The sequence below is a fragment of the Pipra filicauda genome, unplaced genomic scaffold, assembly GCF_003945595.2.
Source record: "Pipra filicauda isolate LSUMZ 115617 unplaced genomic scaffold, ASM394559v2 scaffold37_size4185640_pilon, whole genome shotgun sequence".
In the NCBI taxonomy this organism is placed as follows: domain Eukaryota; kingdom Metazoa; phylum Chordata; class Aves; order Passeriformes; family Pipridae; genus Pipra; species Pipra filicauda.
Window position 1 is genome coordinate 1,177,277 of NW_024104509.1, and position 21,366 is coordinate 1,198,642.

The following is a 21,366-nucleotide window of genomic DNA, read 5'->3' on the forward strand; positions in this document are numbered from 1 at the left end:
GCACACAGTCTCTGAGACCAAAGCATTAAACAACTTACCCAGATGTTTCCATGACAATCCAACCATACTGTCTAGCTACTGGGGCTGCAGCATATGCATGGAGGTATTCAGCCAGATGTGATGAAGTGAATGTTTCTTCTAATGTTTCTTTTAGTTTCAGGTGAATGATGCTATACACCGCTATCTTTATGGGCTATCGGGGCTGCAGTTGAGAAGCAGGTCACTATGAAAACTACTTGATGAAGTAACCTAAATTTAATAAGTAGAATTTAACCCATGTTCAGTGAATGTTGTTTCAGGGCCTTCTGTTTACAGCCCCCTTCCAAGGCTAAAAAGCGCTGCCACAGGGGCAATTACACAGACCAACACTCTGAAAGACTTGTGTTTGATCCATGGGCTGGAAATACCTGCTTAATCCAAAGTTTTCAATAGCTATGGTCAGTGATAAAGAACCATCACATGGGATGATGAAAGATGATAAGATAAAAAGTTTTCCATCTGCTCTGAATGATTGTTTGGCATCATACTAGTCTTCAAGCTGTTCGGCCAAAGGCAGATGAGCAATAAAGTTCAGCAAACAACCTTGGTAAGACAGAGGCGTTTTTTTGTTCACTTTGTGGGTTTGTGAAGCCGATGTCTAGATTTCAGTGGGAGGCCTTTTTAGCTTAAACAGACTGAATTTTTGCAGAAAATCTTGAACGCTTGGTAGCAGCTATAAACATTTATAACCTGCCACTATTTTATTTTACACTTAAAGTTATATACTTGCTGTATGCATTTGATAATTTTCTGCACCCAGTTTCATCACTGTCAAGTAAACCTGCTGATTTCAGAGTAAATATGGGTTAATATTCCTATAAAAGGATTGCTCTTGACTCAAAAATGTCAACACTTTCGTGTTTCCTGCAATTATATTACTCTGCAGTTTACTTACAAATGTTTTCTAAGGGAATCAGGAAAAAAAAATTGAAATATCTATTTAAAAAACCCCACAATGATGATATTTGAGACATATGATTGCATGGGTTCTTTTTCTATTTAATACTCAGAAAACACAATTTCTAATGGAAGAAAATGGATTGTCCTATGTGAAGCATTCCTACCTTCATCACTTTGCTGGAGACAGGATGAAATAAACATTTTTACTGTGAGTTGAGACTAGAGTGTCAGTGACTTTTTATGTTGCAACAATGCTCCATACTGGAAGGAACATTACGGCATTACATCTCTTGTAAAACAGCCTAAAAAGATATTGGCAAATGCTTTTATTGCCCCAAACTCAGCTAACAGAGATCAGTCCTTAGCTTAGGTGTTTTGAGTACGTAAGTTTAAAATAAAAGAATTGGAGTTATTGCCTGTGCTTTTGATGCAGGCACTCGAAGGGCACATTTTGGTTCACCTTTTGTAATAAATATTGAGTTGTATACAGCCAACAAATGACGGAAGAAGTTTAAACAGAACTTCTGTCATTGGTCTTCTGTGGTATGTGTTCTGATTCTTAGTCTTTCTATGGAATACCATAAAAAGACATATCATTTTCTTTAAAATTTAATGAAATATTGCATCATATTTATATAATTTTCTATTACTTTTCAATGCACTATTCCTTGGAGGAAAACTGTGCCCATGGGAGAGTTTTAAATGCTAGATCTAATTCTAATTGCATTTTTTTTATCCTTTTGACCGTATACACTTTTTTTAGCTACAGTCACAAACACCCTCAAATTGTTTTTGGCATATAACATCTTGTGTAGGGGGCTTAAGGTTCAACATGTCTGAAAGTGCAAAGCATACTTTCATTGCACTCACTGCATGTTATCAAATTAAAAGAAAATTGACAAGTTTAGATTTCCTTTTTCATAGAAAGATTTTGAAATCTCTTAGCTTGGTTCACTAGTGTGTAGAAGGCATGATATCTCTGCTTTGCTAGTGTTTGAAGGAGGTGTTAATGATGCATATTTTAGTACAGCTGGGTATCCTTTAGCATGCAGCATTGAAGGTTAGGAGTGACAACTTTAAATCCTGATTTGTGAACAGCCACAGGTTCTCAGCATGCTGTTTCAGTGAAATCACAGAACTGCAGGATTTCCCCTTAAGGATGTAAAAGCTGTTACAGTTCAGGCTAACCTGCACAGAACAAGTCACTCTGAGAGACTGGAAAAATAACTCATTGCAGAAACAGGAGTGTATTTCATTAACAACCGAAATGACAGCAAGATAATGAGGTAGTGATTGACAAGATAGTATGTGTTTATTTGATAACATCCGAAAACCTTAGAGTAAAGACAAAGACAGTGCTTTTATACCTCAAAAGTGACAAGGAATAGCTAAATATATATACAGATGTCAAATCATCTGTTGCCTAAAATAAGTCAGACTCAGCATTCCCAAAATATAGTGTTTAAACTTGTTGGTGTTCTCATTTTCCAGTAGGCTTCTCGGTTATCTATATAATAGTATCTTGACTTAGGTTTTGCAGACCGAAAAATGGTAATTTCTTAAAGCTGCATTTGTCTGCACAACTTTTGGCTGCTAAAATGTTCTGCACTTCCTGAAGGTACATGGGTAGCTACATTCAGGCAGTTATTTAAGCATATGTTTAGCTTTATTTTCATGGAGGAGGTCTTGATTTCTTTGTATAGGTTTTGAGTTTAAAAAGCGCATCCAAGCTAATAGCTAATGCCACTAACTCGCCAGGGACTCTTCAAAAGTATGCCTTTCAACCTCCCCTATGTTATGAAACAGCAAGGGTAGAGAAGATCATTAATAATATGGCAGTAAAGGACCTCTAGAAGAGACAGAAATAGTGGCAGTTCAACATTCATAGCAGGCAAACACATGAGCTGAGGAACAAAAGGGAGAAATCTTCTATTCCCCCTCACATGTATGGGAGTGTCTCCAGAAATATTTAATATGAAGCACTGTGCACAAACATAGTTTGCAACCTGGAAAAAATAAATTAAATTTCCTCCTTCTTTTGTATTGAGAAGATGGACATAGTGATTAGGGCAGTATGGCCTCTTACAGCAGGTGAAGGTAGGATGAGCTGTCTCCTATCATCATGACCTCACCATCAGCTCTTTTATCTTCCATTTGGTATAACAGTGACTACACTGCCTGAGAAAAAATTGGGGAAGCAGTGGAAATTACAAGCCCAATAAATGACAGACCTAACCTCTAAGCCAACAATAAATTTCATTAGTAAGGAAGTAATATCAGCATAAACTTCATAGAGTTTAGTCATCAGCTGTCACTAAGAAGCATACTAAACCTTGCCTGTCATTTAGAGGAGTGTTGCAGAGCTTATCAACCACAACTGCAATTTTAGCGATGCTGTCTTTATAACTGAATGCATTTTTGAATGCCAAAATGCAACAAAAATAGTGGGATGGAGGATGCAATTTTTAAAGCCCTCTGATAAAGCCCCTTTTCTTAATCTGAAGAAATTGCAGACAGATTCAGCATTTGCCCCAAATTGCTATTGGTTAATTAGTTGAAATGGAAGTGTCTTACACAACAGCTTTACTAGGACCGGGCTGAATCTACTGATCATTGAAGTACTCTCTTAAGCTCTGTAACGCAGTTACTGTTGTGAGGATTTTGAAGGGAAGTCACAGCAATTATTTCTAAATCACTGATAGTGTCCAATCAATTTACTTTCATACATGCAAAATTCCAGGCTTTCATATGAAGTATGGATGTTGTGTGCTTAGACCTTCTATGGACACCTGAAGACCATCACAAGTGCCCTAAGTTATTCAAAATGTCCATATTCTGGAGAAAGATATGAGGAGCAGCAGGAGGAGGTCACACAAAGTACCCAAGAGCAACGCAAACAGGACCAGTGCAACTCTCTGGCCAAATACATTGAATCCTTACAGGTAGAATGCCTAGATGAAAGACTTGCTCAGATTTTTCAAGAATCATAGCTACATACACAGTTTTAATGCATGTCTGTAGGGGGAGATAATATTTTTACTAGACTGTTCAATATAATTGGAATTAAACCCTTCTGAGATCAGAGTCCCTTCATTAGGACTAATCGAACCTCTTAAGTCTCCTGTAAATCTCACTTCTCTCATATATGCATACCATTAAAACTACGATAAAACTCCTGTATAATTAGGAAAGTAGGTAAACATTTTCCAGGAACAGATGCAAGGCTTATAATACCAAAATTACAGCTCCACCTGCAGCAGAATAAGTCAGTCTTTGTCCTCCTAAAGCTATGTGCAATCCAGTTTTCAAAGGGTTTTTTGCAAGATTTCTGATGTGTATGGGGGTGTAAAGTGAGATGAACAGTGAAGGAGTAAGAAGGAAGAGATGCAGAAAAATTGCTTAGCCAGATTTTGATTTATCCAATACAAATGCTGGGCTATTTTTAGGATGTTGGTCACATTTCATGAGACAGTTACAAAGATGTTGCACAAAGTGCATGATAAGTCATGGTTGAATACATCTATGATACCTCACGATACATGGGTTTGTAATCAAGTGAACACCTGTAAGTATATAATTTTTCTGGAGATGACAGCTGTTGTTATTTCATGTTGTTTTGTAAAATGCATTTCACCACTGTCTTTCTTGAAAGCCTATATTTATTCATTTATCTTCAAGAACCTGCAATGTGCAAAATGTATACAATAGTTCATACTCGTTAGAGTAAATCTGTTGTGGGCCTGTGAAGACTGACATTTACACTGACATTTAACCGACACAACAGTGTAGTAAGTTGTGCCCTGTCAGGCTTTTATATAATTGAGTTTCAAAATAATGTAAATACAACAGTCCATTTATTTCATATGGCTAGTAAAGTGTTCGGCTTCATGATGTCCGAAATATGAATGTTTATATATTAATTCTCTATTACACTTGTCTGAATTTTTTTCAGATGACCCCATTTCATTCAGGGAATACAACCATATTTTCCCCGTAATTTCCATACCATTATCTTTTTACCCTCAGTCATTTTACCACAGATGCAACAAAACATTTAAACATATAGCTGGCTTTAAGTGTATGTATCAAGACTGCTGAATTCAGTACACTATAAACATGTGCCTAAGAGTTTGCAAAATGAGGCCTTTAGGTACTGTCTTTTTAAATTTACTTTTACTTTGAATTTAGGGTCCTCTAAATGAAAGGTACTATCCACAGCTTTGACAGCTAGACGTACACAAACTTAAAAAAAAAGAGATATTTGTGATTTTAAATACAGTGTGTTCTTTTAAATAAGGTAACATTCTGTTACATTACTGTGCAGTTCGCCTACACGCAGTTGTTTCTTGTGTTGTTTTGCTTTTCTGTGAGCTGAGGCTTTCCCCAAAATAAATAGAGGAATAAGTGAATAAGTATAGAGATTTCCATACTGAAAAAGGCACAGCTCTAATTTAAATTGCAAAACAGAGCCAATTTTGTTGTCAGTTGATGTAGCAACATGCTATATATTTAATTCTTTCATTAAGAGAAAAACTGAAAATAAGTATGGGCTCCTGATCATAGAATCATAGAATGGTTAGGGTTGGAAGGGAATCTTGGTTCCAACCTCCCTGCTGTAGGCAGGGACACACGATGTTAAGGTTTTTTCTCTTTTGGAAATGCACACATTGTACCTTTTCCTGACAGATATTTTGTTTAAATTGACAGAAAAAAAACAACTTAAAAAGCCCACAACAGAATTTATTTTCTTATAGTTGCTTTTTTCTTTTTTTTTAATTTTGCATTAAAGAAAGGAATTTCATCAACATTGATTGTCATTTACAGAAAACATTCAAAAATCATGTGTGCATTATTATGGAATGCTAACAGTGTTGAACTAATAATTTACAGGACATAAAACAAAAATCTATTACATTCTAAAGTAATATAGAACCTTTTCATTTGACAGGGATGATGGTCCTAAAAATTCATGATAAAAAATAAAACCCTTAATGGTCACTTACTAAATTAATCAGGTTGTCTTTTTACTCACATACACATAAATTAGGTCAGTTATATTAAACAAGGGAGAAAGATCAGAAGAAAATTGCAGATGTAAAAATGCCAGATGAACTCCTGGCTCTGTTGAAATCAGTGAACAGTTTGCTGCTGGTTTCAATGGAGCCAGATTTTTACCCAGTATGTCACGATTCATTTGCAGTTTTGCTTTTTGCACCTACAAGCCAGTTAAGATACATTATAGTTATTACAGAGTTGAACATTAAAAAAAATAAATCAGTGTTGACTCTATGAGGCATTTGATTTTAGAAAGGAATTTTTATTCGTCTTTTGAGAGTGGTTAATTTTGATGTTATTAATATTTTATTAGATTGTTTATTATCATACTTCTTGACAGGCAATGCAACTCCTGTGATATCTACATTACCAATAGTGGTAAACATGCTTACCAAGTAGAAAACAACACACCCCTAAAATTCAAATTAAATTGATTTACAACAATATAGCTACAACCAAGCACCAAATAGCTCAGGGCTTGGATCCTGGGTCTTAACATCTCACTTCACTCTAACAAAATGAACTGGAAATAGGATAAAAACATTAGATATTTGAAAGTGGGAAGTATATGAAAAATCATTTCTTCTCTTAATCCTAAAAGCAGGGAAGCATTTTTAGGAATATTTAAAAAATATTAGAAAGCTTCATTTAAATCTAAATATCTATCTTAATTATGTATTTTTTTTTTATAAATTGGTAATCACAAAATACTAGCCATTAAAGTCATATTTGGATGCCAGAAAAGCATCCAAATACTTTGCTTGTTATTTATGCTCCTGCCTGCATTATAGCTGTTGATAAACCGGACATAATTTCTTTTTTCAATTATGATCTTTAAAATGTGCATTTGGTGAAGATCAGTTATGGCTTCAGATTACAGCTAATAAGTGACCTGACCTCAAATTTGAATAAGAGATTAAAAGTATACAAAAATATTTTGCTTATTGGAAAGAAAGAAATGTTTCTATTAATATAATTCATGCCAGAAGGATTCATAAATCTATATGCTGTAAGGAAGCATTACTTGCTTACGGAACTTGTCTTCAAACCATATTAGTCAAATGCAGTCTGCAGGAATTATTACAATACTTACTGTACAGACTCACTGAGATCATGTTTCATTGACGGTCCCATATATTTTTTCCCCCCAGTTACAAACAGAAGCATACACTAAATATCAACAGCTGGTCAAAAGGCTTTATCTATTACAATCAGTTTCCATAAAAACTGAAGAGTACATTACACTTAAAGGAAGCAAGTACATAATTTGCTCTTTGATGTTTTTCCTCTTTAAAAAAAAACACATTACAAAGTCTTATGCTTAAACAGAGACATAGAAAAATCAGTGTATTCACTGTCCCAAGTTATTTACAGCAAAAATTACAGAGACAGCATACATAATATCAGACCTTCCACAAGCATATATTAAAAGTAATTACATTTGAAAAAATATTTTATTTGTCTTCTACATTTCTACAATACATAATCAGGTTTCTTTCTTCTTGTTTTGTTTGTTTAGTTTTTAAGTAACTTCTTTAGTGTTAATCAGATGAGGCAGAGAGTGCAGCTGTAAAATAAGGGATTTTGTTGCTATTCTGGTTCCTATATTATTTATATCATCCATTCATTACAACCCGAGTAATTAGTTTAACATGGGAATTATCTCACAGCGATTAGCATAAATCTCAAAATACCCAATGCATTTGATTTAGCTGAGTGTTAATATCGGCTTAGAGTTCAGTTGTGCTTTATTTGTTGCCACAAGTACAATCACAGAGCTGCTCCCCGTAGCGTACTAGAGGTCACATTGCAGTCACGCAAGAGGCAAGGACTATCATGGCTGGTTCACTAGCTATGCTACTCAGTGGCTTTTTAAAAATAAGTGCACGAATAAATCCCCATATACTGCACGAGAATGCGTGGTCCACACTCTGTAGGGTTAACTGATTATTAGCGTATCTTACTAACAACAAAACATCTTTTTTGCCTGATTCTGACATTGAAGTGACACATTAAAAAACCCACAAATGTAGTGCATCTGAATCTGAATCCCCAAAGTCAACAGCCTAATGTAGTTACTTTGACTTATTAAGCTGTGTGTCTAATCAAGACAAGTTTAAGTGCTTTTTTTTTTTTTAACAAGCTGGTTTTATCTGGAACAGTCTTCAAGGTAAAGCCTGTTCTTTCCTGTTCTTGGTGGTTAACCATCCACCCTTGCTTGGTTTTCAATGCAGTTTCATTCTTGTTGCCCAAATAAGGGGCCAACATGTTCATAATATAGAAAACTAGGAGCCATTTTTTTAATTCTCTCCAGACAGAGTCTTAATTTAACATACTTTACTGCTGCCAATGTATAGTCATAAACACAGGCCTCAGCATTTTCTTGAAGCACAATTTTTTCAACAGCAGTATCTTCGTTCATAAATTAGCAGCTATAGCCAACAAATTCAACAAATATGCAAAACCACTGTGATATCTACATTAGATGAATTTTTTTCTTTATGTTATGGTACAGAAGACCACGTGCAAAGCAAATAATTTCTGCAAGTACAGTTACAAAGAAACACTTATAATTTACTTATTGCTGCTATATCCAATGATGTTTTCTTTCACTCTCCCAATGTGGTGTGATTGAATTGTGAGAATGATGAAAATATGTAAATGTAGTACACCATGTTCTGAACTCACTACGAGCAGCATTATCCTCGCCGCCTGCAGTAACACCCAGGAAATCTCTCTCTTTTCCCAGAGCATTTTATTCACTGCTTTATTCTCTCAACATGAAATGCAAAGATCACTTGGAGGACACTGACACAACCATTGTGTCACTGGACATTCAGGCTACCTTTTTAGGAGAGTTACTGATCTGTGAGCTACCACTGTAGAAATTTTAGGTCCCTTCTTTTCACAATGACTTTTGTCTGCAAACTGCATACACGAGTGGCTTTTATAGCTCCAAACCACTTCTGGGATGATAAATTACTGGGATGTTGGGCTCATTGTCATACAGTTTTTCAGGGACAATGCATGCAGGGACAACACAGCTAAGTGAGGACATGAAGGAAAAGGAGGAAGGAGCCTGCTTCCTACCACTTGTGCGGAGCCTCCCTTGCAAGCTGCAGGTACAGATCAACTTTGAGCGCAAAGATGAGTATTTATCACTCAAGGCCTCATTCACTAGGAGCTAGGAGTAAAAGGAAAAGGAAAGAGAGACAAGATCCTCTGGCCAGAAGACTGTCTTTTTTAATGGGAAAGTATCATGCTAACAAGAATTTCAGTCACTTGGCCATGGCTCCCAACAATCTGAAAGATTAAAATATAAATTGAAATGGAACAGTTGGTAAAGATTATGATTGTGAAAACCAGGGATGCTGGCCACTCCACCTCTTGAAGTTGTCCATCTGTCTTCTAGGTGTAGGGAGTTCAGAGGATGGAGGGAGTAGAAAACCATACATACTCACTGTGATAATAGGAGCAATGCTCAGAGCTGATGACAAACTCTTGGCTGAAGACAAGAAATTAACTTAATGACTGGCAATCTAATTGACTGCAATTTATCTTTCTGTGTGTGTTCTTGTAATGACAGATATATAGAAAACATGTGGTTTAAAGCTAGGGATAAGCACATTCCAAAATTTTAGGAAGTTCACTAGCACAGTATAAAATCAGATAATGTTTTCTTGAGGTGAGAAAGGGACTGATCGTACTATGAAGAAGCATTGCTACAGAGTCCTGGGCTAGCTATGATTCTGTATCCCTGAGAGAAAATGGTAGTGTTAGCCACTTGCTCATACCTACTTGTTCTTTATAGTAATTTTTCTGTATCCTAGGTGGTGTTCCTATCACTGCTGACAAACTATCACTTATTCCATGTCTTAATCTTTCTTCTTACATGTCTGCAGCAATTTTGAGTATAAGTTCACATTAATGTACATAAACTCAGCACTCTTAAACTGCACTTTCTTTTGTCAGTTGTCTAAATTCAGTAACTTGTACAAAGCTCACTTATATTTTGTTTCCAAAAGGACCTTAACATCATGAGTTGATGGGTCAGTAGGACTCTGCTGACTGTGAAACAATGGGTGAAGTGAGATCAAGCTGAGGAAATGCTGACAGTGAATTCAGTTTATACCAATGTTACTTTAAATCATTGGCTTGAAAGCCTTGTCTGGGTCATGTTTACTTGGGCAGCTCAACCCATGCTCTTCAAAGCCTTAAACATTCTCTTCCTTATTCTGTTATATTTATATAGCTATTTTTAGTAAAGAAATATCCCTGAGTGGCATAGAGTGCAACATTTGCATCAAGCAGTGATTGTCATTTACAAAACGTGAAACTTAAAAAGAAGAGGAGGGGGTCTTCAACACACTGTTCCTAATGGATGTCAGAGACAGGAGTTAGTTTCTAGAGTGGAGGCAGAAAGTGCTGGAACAGGCTGGTAGGTGTAAATACACTACTTTTTTATGGCTAGGGAAAAGCAAACTGTTCTGTCTCAGGTTTCCATTTCATATGTGCTTAGACATAATGAATTTGGACAAAAAAATCAACTTCCACGTTTCAGTTTGATCTTATTGCCAAGTCCTATATTCCTGAGATGTCCAACAGACAATGACTCTGAAACTAAGAACCACCTTCCAGGCTGGACCTTGGCTCTTCTGAAACAGCACACTCAGTGAAGAGTCAGGAGGGAGGAGGAGTCGGGGCATCTGAACATCTTTCAAATTACCTTTGAAGCACAGCTTCAGAGAGGTGGAAAAGTCAACAGGAATAGGAGCCATCAGCTGCACATCTCTAACCAAGCTGCCTGACCAATTTATAAGACTGCTGAAGCCTTGGAGAAGTTCCCACAGCTTGGTGGTGGGAGATCAAGAGGCTAGCACAGAGGAGCAGCTTTGCACCCTCTTTGAGTAGAAGTTATTATATCAGAAATCCCTGCAAACTATCCCAAAGGGAACCATACATCCGTACAAGCTGCCACCATGACATTGAACAAAGAAAATCACATAATAAAGTTCATCTTCACAGGCAGGTCTGGTAGCTGCTCCACCTGCAGCACTGTAACCTGGCATAGGTATTGAAACAGCATTGGAGCCCAAGGGGTAACAGAAGAAATAAACTGAGCTGAAAAGAATAACAGGAAGCATGAAGTCAAAACATTCCAATACAAGCATGAGCATAACATCTGCCTTCTGCTCCACAAAACTCATAGGAGACCTCTTAAGGCTAAGGATGTCTGACCTTGTGATGGATTGAGTACCTTCTGTGTGGTGTTTACATGCCTCAATTTTCAAGTGACTCTAGTTAGAGCCAAGGGAATCTGACAACTTGCAGAAGAAATTCCTAAATGCTGCCTATCACAAGTCAATCAAAAACCATATATTCCTTTCAGAAATAAGTCTGCTCAACTGAAGTGGCTTCTACTACCATGCTTCTTTTCTAGTAATTGCTAAAGCAATCTCTCCATTAGAAGGAAATACAAATCTTGTGATCCTTTAAACAAAGAGCAGGTAAGAGTGGTATTTACACCAAGATAAAGTCTTTGTGGTAGTGTAATGGACAGCCGACATCTGCTTCCTAAATGCCAAGAATAATTTTGATTAATATGGTTCAATTATCGGACAGCAATGCTAGAAGTAGTAGCTTCAATATACGCTTTAAATATCCTTTTTTTACAGGTCCCAGGTTAATCAATCATTAAAAAAAGAGTCTCATTTGAAAAGCTTGTCACTAAAAAAATTAACAAACATTACTACAGAAAGATGTGACAAATTCTAATTTTGGATATTTAATTGAAGAACTTCAGGCACTACTGTGGACTAATGAAAGCCAAGACAAACTAAAATCAAGAACTAATATTTTCTGAAATGATTTTTTGAGTGAATTATGAAGTTATTTACTAAAATTCATGCTATTTTATTATTTAAAGTCTCAGGATAACTTGCATATGTGAAATCCAATATCAAGAATTTGAAATTTTGAGTGTAAATGACTATGTATCAAGACCAATCACAAAAATCCAGCCTGTAGCATGTGATCATTATTTGTTGTTCTACAGTCAGTCAATGAAGGGTAAAAGAAGTATTATAGCTACATGGCCAATCCCAAATCAGAAAAAATTAAATAAAATATATTTACAGTTACCACACTACAGTTACTATAAATAAATAATGTTTAAAAATGAATTTTCATTTTCCAAATAAACAATAATGCTATTTGCTTAAATTCTGTAAAAGTAGTAATAAAAACAGAGTAAGATGCTGATAATTAACCTTATTGGAGGGTAAAAACCTGTTTGGCAATATTTGTAATTGTTTGTAGAGGCTAATGCCTATGAATGGCAATGAAGATTTTGTATGCTAGTGTCTTAATATTTTTAGGACAAAAGGCAAGAATCCATTTATATTCCTGAACTGGATATTGCTATCTCTGTGGTCTCTTACAAGTCATTTAACTTTTTTTTCTTTAATTTCCACATCTTTAAAATGTGGCTACAGTCATTACTGATTGAAAAGGTCATGAGGTTGGAGTGATTTAATAATAGTGTTTTAAGGATTAAAAGCCCTGCAGATAATGATTAAATAATGTCTTTTACACTGGTGATCTCCATTTGGTTATCTTGACTAAGAAATAACTCAAAAATCTCAAGGAGCAATTAGCTTATTTGAAAAGAACAAAACGTTTTCAAGATGTAAAATGCAATTGTGGAGGACTGTTTATAAACATGACAAACGTCTTTATTAGTTAGCACTATAAACAGTAGTATTTATTCACTTATTCTGTATTTCTGTGGGTTGGTTAAATATGTTAATTTTGATATACTGAAAATAGATTTATAATATATTTCAAACAAATATATATGTATGTGTTCTTGTGTTGGAAAAGACAAGGAAAACACGACTTCCCTGCAGTTAAAACTGAGCACTTCTAGAGTTCAGTTTGGCTCATTTTTTTCCCAAATAAATCCACACAAACAGTAGACAGACACAGTTAATTAAGTTTTTTGATATTAAAAACAAGTGGAATTGTGGTCCTTTTCATGGATTTGCCATGCAAAAGGGGTTGCAAACAGATAAATCACCTTATAAAGGAATGTCAGTCTTAGAGTGGTATAAAAAAGCATCTAGAGCAATGCTTTATTATGTTAATTGAAGACATTTCAATGTAATCATTAGAGAAATGTGCTCTGAATTTGGAGCAAAAAAAGATATTTTAGTAATTGCTATTCTATAGGATTGAATAATTTTGAAGAGAATGTCATATTTGCAACAAAATTCTCAGCACAACTAAATCTGCTGTGCAGATTTTTTCTACATTGTAATGGACCTAGAGAAATATTTATTAGCTGAGAGTTTGTAACCACTCTTGTACCTGTTCTGACATTGCTAAAACAGAACAAACAAATTGTGATGTTGTCTAGACTCGATTCTACCACGAAACCTGTATGCAAACTTGCAAACTGACTGATGAAACTCAAGGGAAAACTCCACGAAATACTTGGAATAGCCAGTGAATTATTTGGTCATGCAGAAAAGACAAGATTGAGACCAGAGCTCTGCCAGTCATTAAGTTATTGCTACAACAAACCAGGTTTCTGCACCCACCCTAGGGCCCACCTCTGTCCCCGGGGGCTGCCTGTGACACTGTCCTGCTGTAAACCCGGGCAGATGGGTGGGTTCTTTGGCCTCCCTGCCAACATGCTTCCCCTTGCCTTGCCTCAGATTGCACTGCTCTATGGTTTGAAATAAAGAAAGGTATCTGCTTGTGATCCTGGCCTCACTTCCTTTCTTCTCTACTGGCTACTGCTTCTTATTTGTGCTCTTCGCCCTCCGCTGGCATCCCAGGAGGAGACTTCTCTGGAAAAGTTCACAATGGGTAAAAGGGGTGGTAAAGAGAGCTGTAGCAGAAACTGAATCCCTCTTCTATAGCTAAAAAGTCTGTGTTTTGTATCACTGGCAGAATTCAGATACATGAATCATGACTGCTAATTAACTTAATTAATCCACAAGATTAAGTCCATGGTAGCCTTCCACTCCCCTCTGTGTTTGCCTTTGGTTTTACAAGCAAATGCACATACAGTCCATTCAGAGGCAAAAAGAAAGCCCCAATGCTTTGCTCCTCTCCTGAAATGAGCCTAAAATAAATCCTTATATGCATATATATAGATACAGTTATATACATACAGATACATACATACATATATGCATGTGTTTAAAACATACATAGATGCATGTGTGTAATGGAAACTCAGGTCCATCTACATGATGATGACTCTCAGAAACAGTGATAGTTATATTGTCCTTTGTAATGACCATGGACTTTGCCCACTTTGACTTTCCTCCTCCTTTCCTCCCTTTCTCCCTCTGCCACTACTCTTCAGAGCCATATTTTAGGCTTGCTGTGGTTTTCACTGAGCTTATGACCTACTTTTCTAATGAGTTCAGCAAAAAACAAACCAAGACTTGAAACTACTTTTCAAAGCAATATATGTAAAATAAAATGTGTGGAATCAGAAAAATGTACATATGAGATAGTCTACATTTTTACTCCAGACACTTTACTAACATCAGGTCCTATGTTCACTTTTATATATGCTCTATCCCTGCAACAGTGAGAAAATAGAAAAAACCCAACTACTCCTTTCTCCACTAAAATCATCCAGACAAGGCTTTTGAACCATTGTTACATTCCTGATGTTTGATTTACACAAAGTACACATGCACTACATTATACATATCTCAGAAGTGGTCCTGTCATTACACATTGGCAGCTGATAATTTAACTCTTGACTGGCAAAGCAAATCTTGATTGCCCAAAATAAATCTAATACATTACTTGGAGATTAAGAAATACATTACAGCTGGGCTGAGCATCCTTTAAATGTAAGCATGTGATTTTTAAGCTACAGCATGTATGCATATAATACCTACATATATATATCTATCTATATATTCATATATATATATAAGTATATAGCACATATATATATGTGTGTATTCCATATATGCACCATAATTTCCAAGACAGTTACAAATTTCCACATGCATTAAACTATCTAAAAACATAGAACTAGGCAATCTAATAAGTGGAATTTTCTTAAATAATATTTGAACAATAAACAGCAAGAGTAATACTGCAAAGTACTGCTCTATTCTCATGTATATCTACAATAAAATTCTAGGAACAGCTGTCTCCCAAAACATCCCCCAATAAATGTAAATTAAAAAAAGGTAACACACAGTGTCCTAAATCTGTATAATCATTGTCAGTTAAAAAAAAAAAAAAAAAGAAAAGAGAAAAATGACATCCCCACTCAGAGTTGCATATTTACATTCTTCAAACTGTAGCGGTGAAAAATAATTCTATTAAGTGCAGGACATTCCTAGTGTTGCAGTAGTGACATTTTTAATAAGTTCTTCATGAAAACATTTCTTTTTGTCTTAATAGTGATGCATTCCATGACTACGTGAAAATTCTATTATCCCCTTCACTTGCAGCCAGTGGTTGAGTCTGGATTGAAAAGCTCCTTGTATAATGGAGGAAACAGTGTGTTCACTATGTCTGGATGAGATTGCTTAAATACTTGTAGTTTCTCTCCGTGCAAGTTGCAAAGTGCAGTAATTGTTGGTATCTTGGCTATTAACTGTGAGACATTAAAAAAAAAAGGAGAGAGGGAAGAATCATATTTTGTATAAATTACAGTTTCCAAAATGAACTGTTAGCATCTTGCTGAGTAACTGAATGCAATATTCTAAGCCTCATCAAAAGTACCCATCCAAAAGACAAGACATTTTTCTTACCATAAAAGCCTAAAAACAATTGTCCCAGAAGTTTTAGCCAAGTGGCAAAAATGCATTTAGAAGGAGGGTTATTTTTTTAAGGCAGTCTCATTCTTAATAGGGTATCAATTAAAAAGATTAGTATTTTGAACAAAAAGTGGAGTAAGAAGAAATAGGGACAAGCATCAAACAAGCCTATCTCCTCCTAAGCATTGCAAGCACACAGTGCGCTACTTTTATCTTACAGTAATGTGGTAGTACATGCAGAAACGGCTACAAAAAGAAAAGAGTCATGATCAAGAAGTGTTTGGCTTTTTGTTTTAACAACTTACCTTTGTCAGTGTCTCCTCATCAAGGTGGTTCTTCTGGATCACATGTTGAAGTGCAAAGTAAATCTTTTCCTGAAGCTTCTGGACCTTCCTTGGCTCTATTAACCAGGCTCGATCTGAGAAAAAGGAAAACAAGAGGTAAAGAATGCACAGATGTGGGGCATGCTCATGGTGCACACTGTGTGCCATGCTGGCAAGCATTCACAGCAACCGTAATTCCCATGAGGAAGGACTGCATGGTAATGAAGACATGGTTTCAGAGGCAAAGTGTCTTGACACATTAAAGGATCGCCTGAGTGTTTAACTAACATATACAAAACATACAGGAACATAATGTTGGCTCTGCATCTCTTTATTTAAAACAGGATGTTAGGTATAAAGATGGGAATAGAAATGAAACATGGCCCAACCACTTTATTATTCTCTGTTGGTACAATCAATGTTCTTCTAACTTTATAGTGGCAAGGTGATAAACATGTATGTTGTCTCAGCGTCTTAATACACAAATAATAAACATTGATCAAAACAGTTCTTTGAAAATAAGAGAATACAATTATTTAAATAAAATATTATTTACTAGGCTAAAATTTTGAGACCAAATATATTCTACATAAAAAAATGGCTTCCTTCAAAAGAATTTCTTTAATAATTCAAAAAAATTATGAGTTGTTGAAATGCCTTGAAGTGCGAATTTCTCATTGTTTAAAGATATTCTCCTTTTAAACAACACAAAATAGAAGATTATTTGGGAGAATAACAGTTACAGATACAGATGTTTAAAACCCATATGGTTTCTATTGAACTCAAAGCCCAAGTGCAGGAGGTTGTCCTTAATATCTATATTTTCACAAGTCATAACTTCTGGAAAAAACACAAAGAAAGAGAAGTAGCAGACCACAAGGCAGTCCAAAATGATTAATACAGTGTGTTTGCAGCACCACTGAACTTTCTGTTTTCCCATGCTACAAATTTGTTTCTTCCTCCCTTAATCCAGACCAATTATTGGGTATAGATTTTAGCTTTCAAATAGGAAATATGAAAATTTATTTTATCACAAGGTATGAATCTTCATGTGCAAATTGAAAAAGTACAGGGAAAAGTCCTTTCACTTTTATAGCTCTTTCACACACAATCCCCATTACTAAAATAACCCACAGAAATTATATAAGTCAACTGCTTCAATGAGCACAGATGCCACACAGGCTGGAGCCAAGCAGCATTTCATCACAGGAGGAAAACAATTCTGTCATTTGTCTGACTCTCTGTGGAGAGGGGTGTATGAAAAGTGTTCACTGTCAAGTACTGTGAAAAGAGACAAAACTCAACCTCAGCTACTTAACAGATGATCAGGAAAAGAAAATAATCTTTATGCAACGCTTAGAGAATCATGCTGCAGCCAATGGATCCTGTGCCATCAGTGGCCATAGAAACAGAATTAGCTGAGAGCACGTGCACTGTCTACACAATAAGCACACAGTAATATCCAGACTTCATAGGTTAGGTGCCAAAATTTATGCTATTGAAAAAACATGTCTTTCAACAGCGTTAAATTAATGCCTATTGTGGCAATCTAGAGCTAAAAAGATTTATCATAGAGGCCTATCCTTAAAGTATTTACCTTTCCGTCACAAAAATAAGCTTAAAAATAGACTGAGACAGTTAGAGGATAGGTTTAATCCCTCGCCTGTCATGAAGCATGTTGTATATTGCACAAGAGTTCTTAAATTCATGACAAGAGCTAGGTAAAACTTTTATAATGGATGTTAAGTTTGTCTCCCAAAATGTGGTTTCTACCACCTGAAATGTGATTTCTACTATCCGCAAATTTGGCTGGAATTTCCCAAGTAACTCTAGCTATATTCACAATAGTTCAGGAAAAAGTCAATAGATGAGTGACTACTCATAAAGGAAGCAGCACTTCAGCTACATACTTTTCCTTTTAAGTGTTGAACTTGTGTATCTTTAAGGAGTGCACAGCCCACTACATTAGATAATAGTGTAGGAAAGAAAATGTAGAAAGCTTATAACACTTGCTTTTTCAAAAACTAAAATGGAACGAAGGAACATGGCAAGTCAGAATTTCAGGAGAGGGACTGGCATATGGGGGCAGCCAGGTTAGCGTCTTACCACCTTGCTCTGGTAAGTTTGCAAGTAGAGATGCCTCTGCAACTTTTATGGACTCCTATGTTGTTTTAATTTCTGAAATCAGAAATCAAGGTAAAGAATCACCTTTCAAGCAGCGTGGATACATATCGCAAAGTGGAAAATCTGGATTTGTGCTCTGAATTAGATGGAAAATGGGTCTGACACTGGGCTTTGCAACCTTAGCAAATCTATTAGTGGATGCTCTTAGGTCCCTTATTCACTACAGAACCACTCTGTTCTCTGTAAACTGCCCAAACACTGAGATCAAGGGTGTGGGAGGCGTGTCTAAGGCACAGGGGACCTGCTGAGGCAGAAAGCCCAAGAGAGCATGCCCCGACATAAGTAACCTGGTTGGTTAGAAAAGTCACATGGTGTTAAGGAATAAAACCGCGCCGAGTTTGAAATAAAGCCTCTTTGTTCACCGTCACACAAGGAGGTGTTTTTCCTTGTTATACAAGGACTTGCGTCCGCAACACAAGGGCACAAGAATCACCTTTCAGGGTGGTGACTTCTGTAGAAAAGAAACTTGAATATGAATACTTCCCATAAGGAAACTTTGTAAGCTTGTATTAGTTGATGGAAGGTCTGGTGCAAGTACTTCTGTGATATTTCCATGATGAAAGTCTTTACTGTGAAGAAACCAGAGCATCTAGTGTGGAAGGAAATATTTATTTCTCTATTGTTTACTGTTATCATTTTTGTAAGAAAAGAAATGGCAAATTTCAATGTCAGTTCAATCTGGACTATTTTCCCTTTCTTCCCACTCTCAGTCCAAATTTGCTGTCTTTTTATGGACGAGAGATTGCTTTCACTCATGTACATGCTGCTGTAGCCCACCACTTTCTTACTATGTGTTTTATGACTAAAGTTACACATGCTCACAGACTACAGAAATAAGCAGTCTGAATGAATCAAGGACTTTTGCTTCTTTTATTCTCTTTTTTAAAAAGGAGTAGGACATACCGCACGTATCCTCTTGCTTGCAAACTAGAGGGCCATATATAGAACTGCAGAAATTAATCAGAATTTTTATGTCCACTTGATGTTTTCCAGGAGCAAGCACATCTCTCTGTCACCCTCACAGCTTTGGTCTTTTCAGACTGAGGGAGGGCTGATAAGCAGGGACCCACAAGGACACTGCAAGTCCACTTTCCCAGAGGAAGTCAGGACATCTGGGGGATAGTGACAAGCAACTCTCATGCCTGCACATAGCTGGGACACTTTTGAGGTGGAAATGGTCATTGTTTTATCTCTGCAATATGCTGGCCCAACACTATGAAGAGCCACCAGCTCCACTATTTCACCTCTGAGCAGATGATGGTAAGAACTCCTCAAAGTCAAACTAAAAAGGAGAAGAGTCCTTTCAGTAGGTGTCATTAATGATGAGAATGAATGTGTTGACACCATCTGTGCTAGTCTAATTCTGACTAACATAATCTATACCACAGATGCGCAAAAGGGCAAAGTGACCTAGAGGAAGTCTTTAGCAGAAAAAGCTGGAAAAATAATTCATGGTGTTATAGGTGATAAATCCGAGAGGGGAATTTTTCTTCCCCCTGCCCCCCCACTGTAAGAAAGACGGAGGCCGAATGGAAAAAAAGGGTCAATTAGCCTTACAAAAGAACCTAGCTGGCCAGGCCACATTCCTAACTGATGGCCCAACAGAGGCTGAGGGGAGAGGGGAGGAGTTTTGGGAGGGGGTGGCTGGCTCTGCTTGGAGGGGAGGAAACAGACTGTGGAGTTCTCTCTCAGGGATGGAGACAGGCTCTGTGTCCGGGCACTTTTGGAGAAAAGGCCTGGAAGCCGGTCTTTCTGGCTTTTTGTCCTGGTGAGGCATGACCACCGGCCCTGATCGGCTCGCACGCTGCCTTGTGCGTCCAGCCAGGGCCTACTGGGTTTTCATCGGAGAGTTGTGTGCCCACGGGAGAAAAGGGAGGAGCCTTGAGACACCGTCATCTGAGATAACAGTGAGTCCTGTGGGGGTGAACTGCTTTCCTTTCCCCTTTCTTCCATTGGGGGAAGGGTCCCCATCTTCTTTTCGGCTCCTCCCGCGACCCGAGACACCCCCCAGACCCCCCTCCCGCGCGGTGACCGCCAGAGCCCGACAGCGCCCCCTGCAGGGCAACACCAGCACTGCAGGCTCTGCACCTCCAGCGATCCAACAGCGCCCCCTGCCGGCCGGGATTGGAACTGCGCTGAAGGACAGAGAAGTATTCCGACTTTTTCTTTTGTTTGAAGGGGACTTCTGCATACAGGACTATTGTCTAGTTGTTTTATGTTCTGTTACTGTTCTTGCCAACATACATATATCTTTTAATAAAGGGTTGTTATTTCTTCTGGTTTTTTCCACACTTCCTCAATTAAAGCCCCTTAATTTTGAATTTACAATTGCTGAGAGAGAGAAGTTTGGTCTATCTCATAACTCATCCTCTTTAGCAAAACATTCCAGTTTCTTCAAACTGAGACACATGGTGAGGTTTTTTGTAAGGCCTTTCAAGAGGTTACCCTTGGAGGAAACTGGGTGTCTACATTCCCTGAGGTATACTTAAAAATCCCACACTAAACCGTGAGCTTTTCTGCTAGATCCACCTTCTGAGTCAACTTAATCACAAAAGTCTTTTCTGTGGTCAGCCAGCCATCACTCACTTAAATGCATGCTTGCCTGTGCAGAATTATAATATGAAGACATAAAAAGAGCATGTTGCACCTCTAATCACATCATCTCACCTGGAATTTAATTCAGACAGGACCTCGTATAGATTTTAACTGCTCATGTTCTTATTCCCACAGAAAAAGCCCATCATAGTTATGGACCTTATAACCTGCTCGGAGCTGTGAGGTTTGTGTTCCCTGAGAAAGTCGGGAGGAACATGTATCTCCTTGAGTACCATGTTTCTCTGTATGTGGTCTGGAAGAACATCACCCTGCACTGCTTTTTCACACAATCCTGCTCCATGTCTGTTACCCCACACTTTGGATCTACTTCCAATATGTGTAATTCCTGATGGTCTACAATGAGACAGTGAGGTGTATTTGGGGTAATTCAGGTATTCTTCCACTGCTTAATACATTGCTCAACATTGCTTAATACAGCTTAAACACCTATTTAAGTAGGTAGAAAT

General features: G+C 37.1%; 1 protein-coding gene across 3 annotated transcripts in view; it reads right to left on the reverse strand.

Moving 5' to 3' along the window:
• Nucleotides 1–7,110: 7,110 nt before the first annotated feature.
• RORB (RAR related orphan receptor B) overlaps nucleotides 7,111–21,366 on the reverse strand; it is a 148,016-nt gene continuing 133,760 nt past the window's right edge. For all 3 annotated transcript variants that reach the window (XM_027729014.2, XM_039384837.1, XM_039384838.1), the window contains exons 9-10: nucleotides 16,103–16,215; nucleotides 7,111–15,634 (exon numbers count right to left, since the gene is read on the reverse strand). In XM_027729014.2, the coding sequence (XP_027584815.1) occupies nucleotides 15,479–15,634; nucleotides 16,103–16,215 (269 nt within the window). In that variant the 3' untranslated portion in view covers nucleotides 7,111–15,478. The remainder of the gene's footprint in view (nucleotides 15,635–16,102; nucleotides 16,216–21,366) is intronic.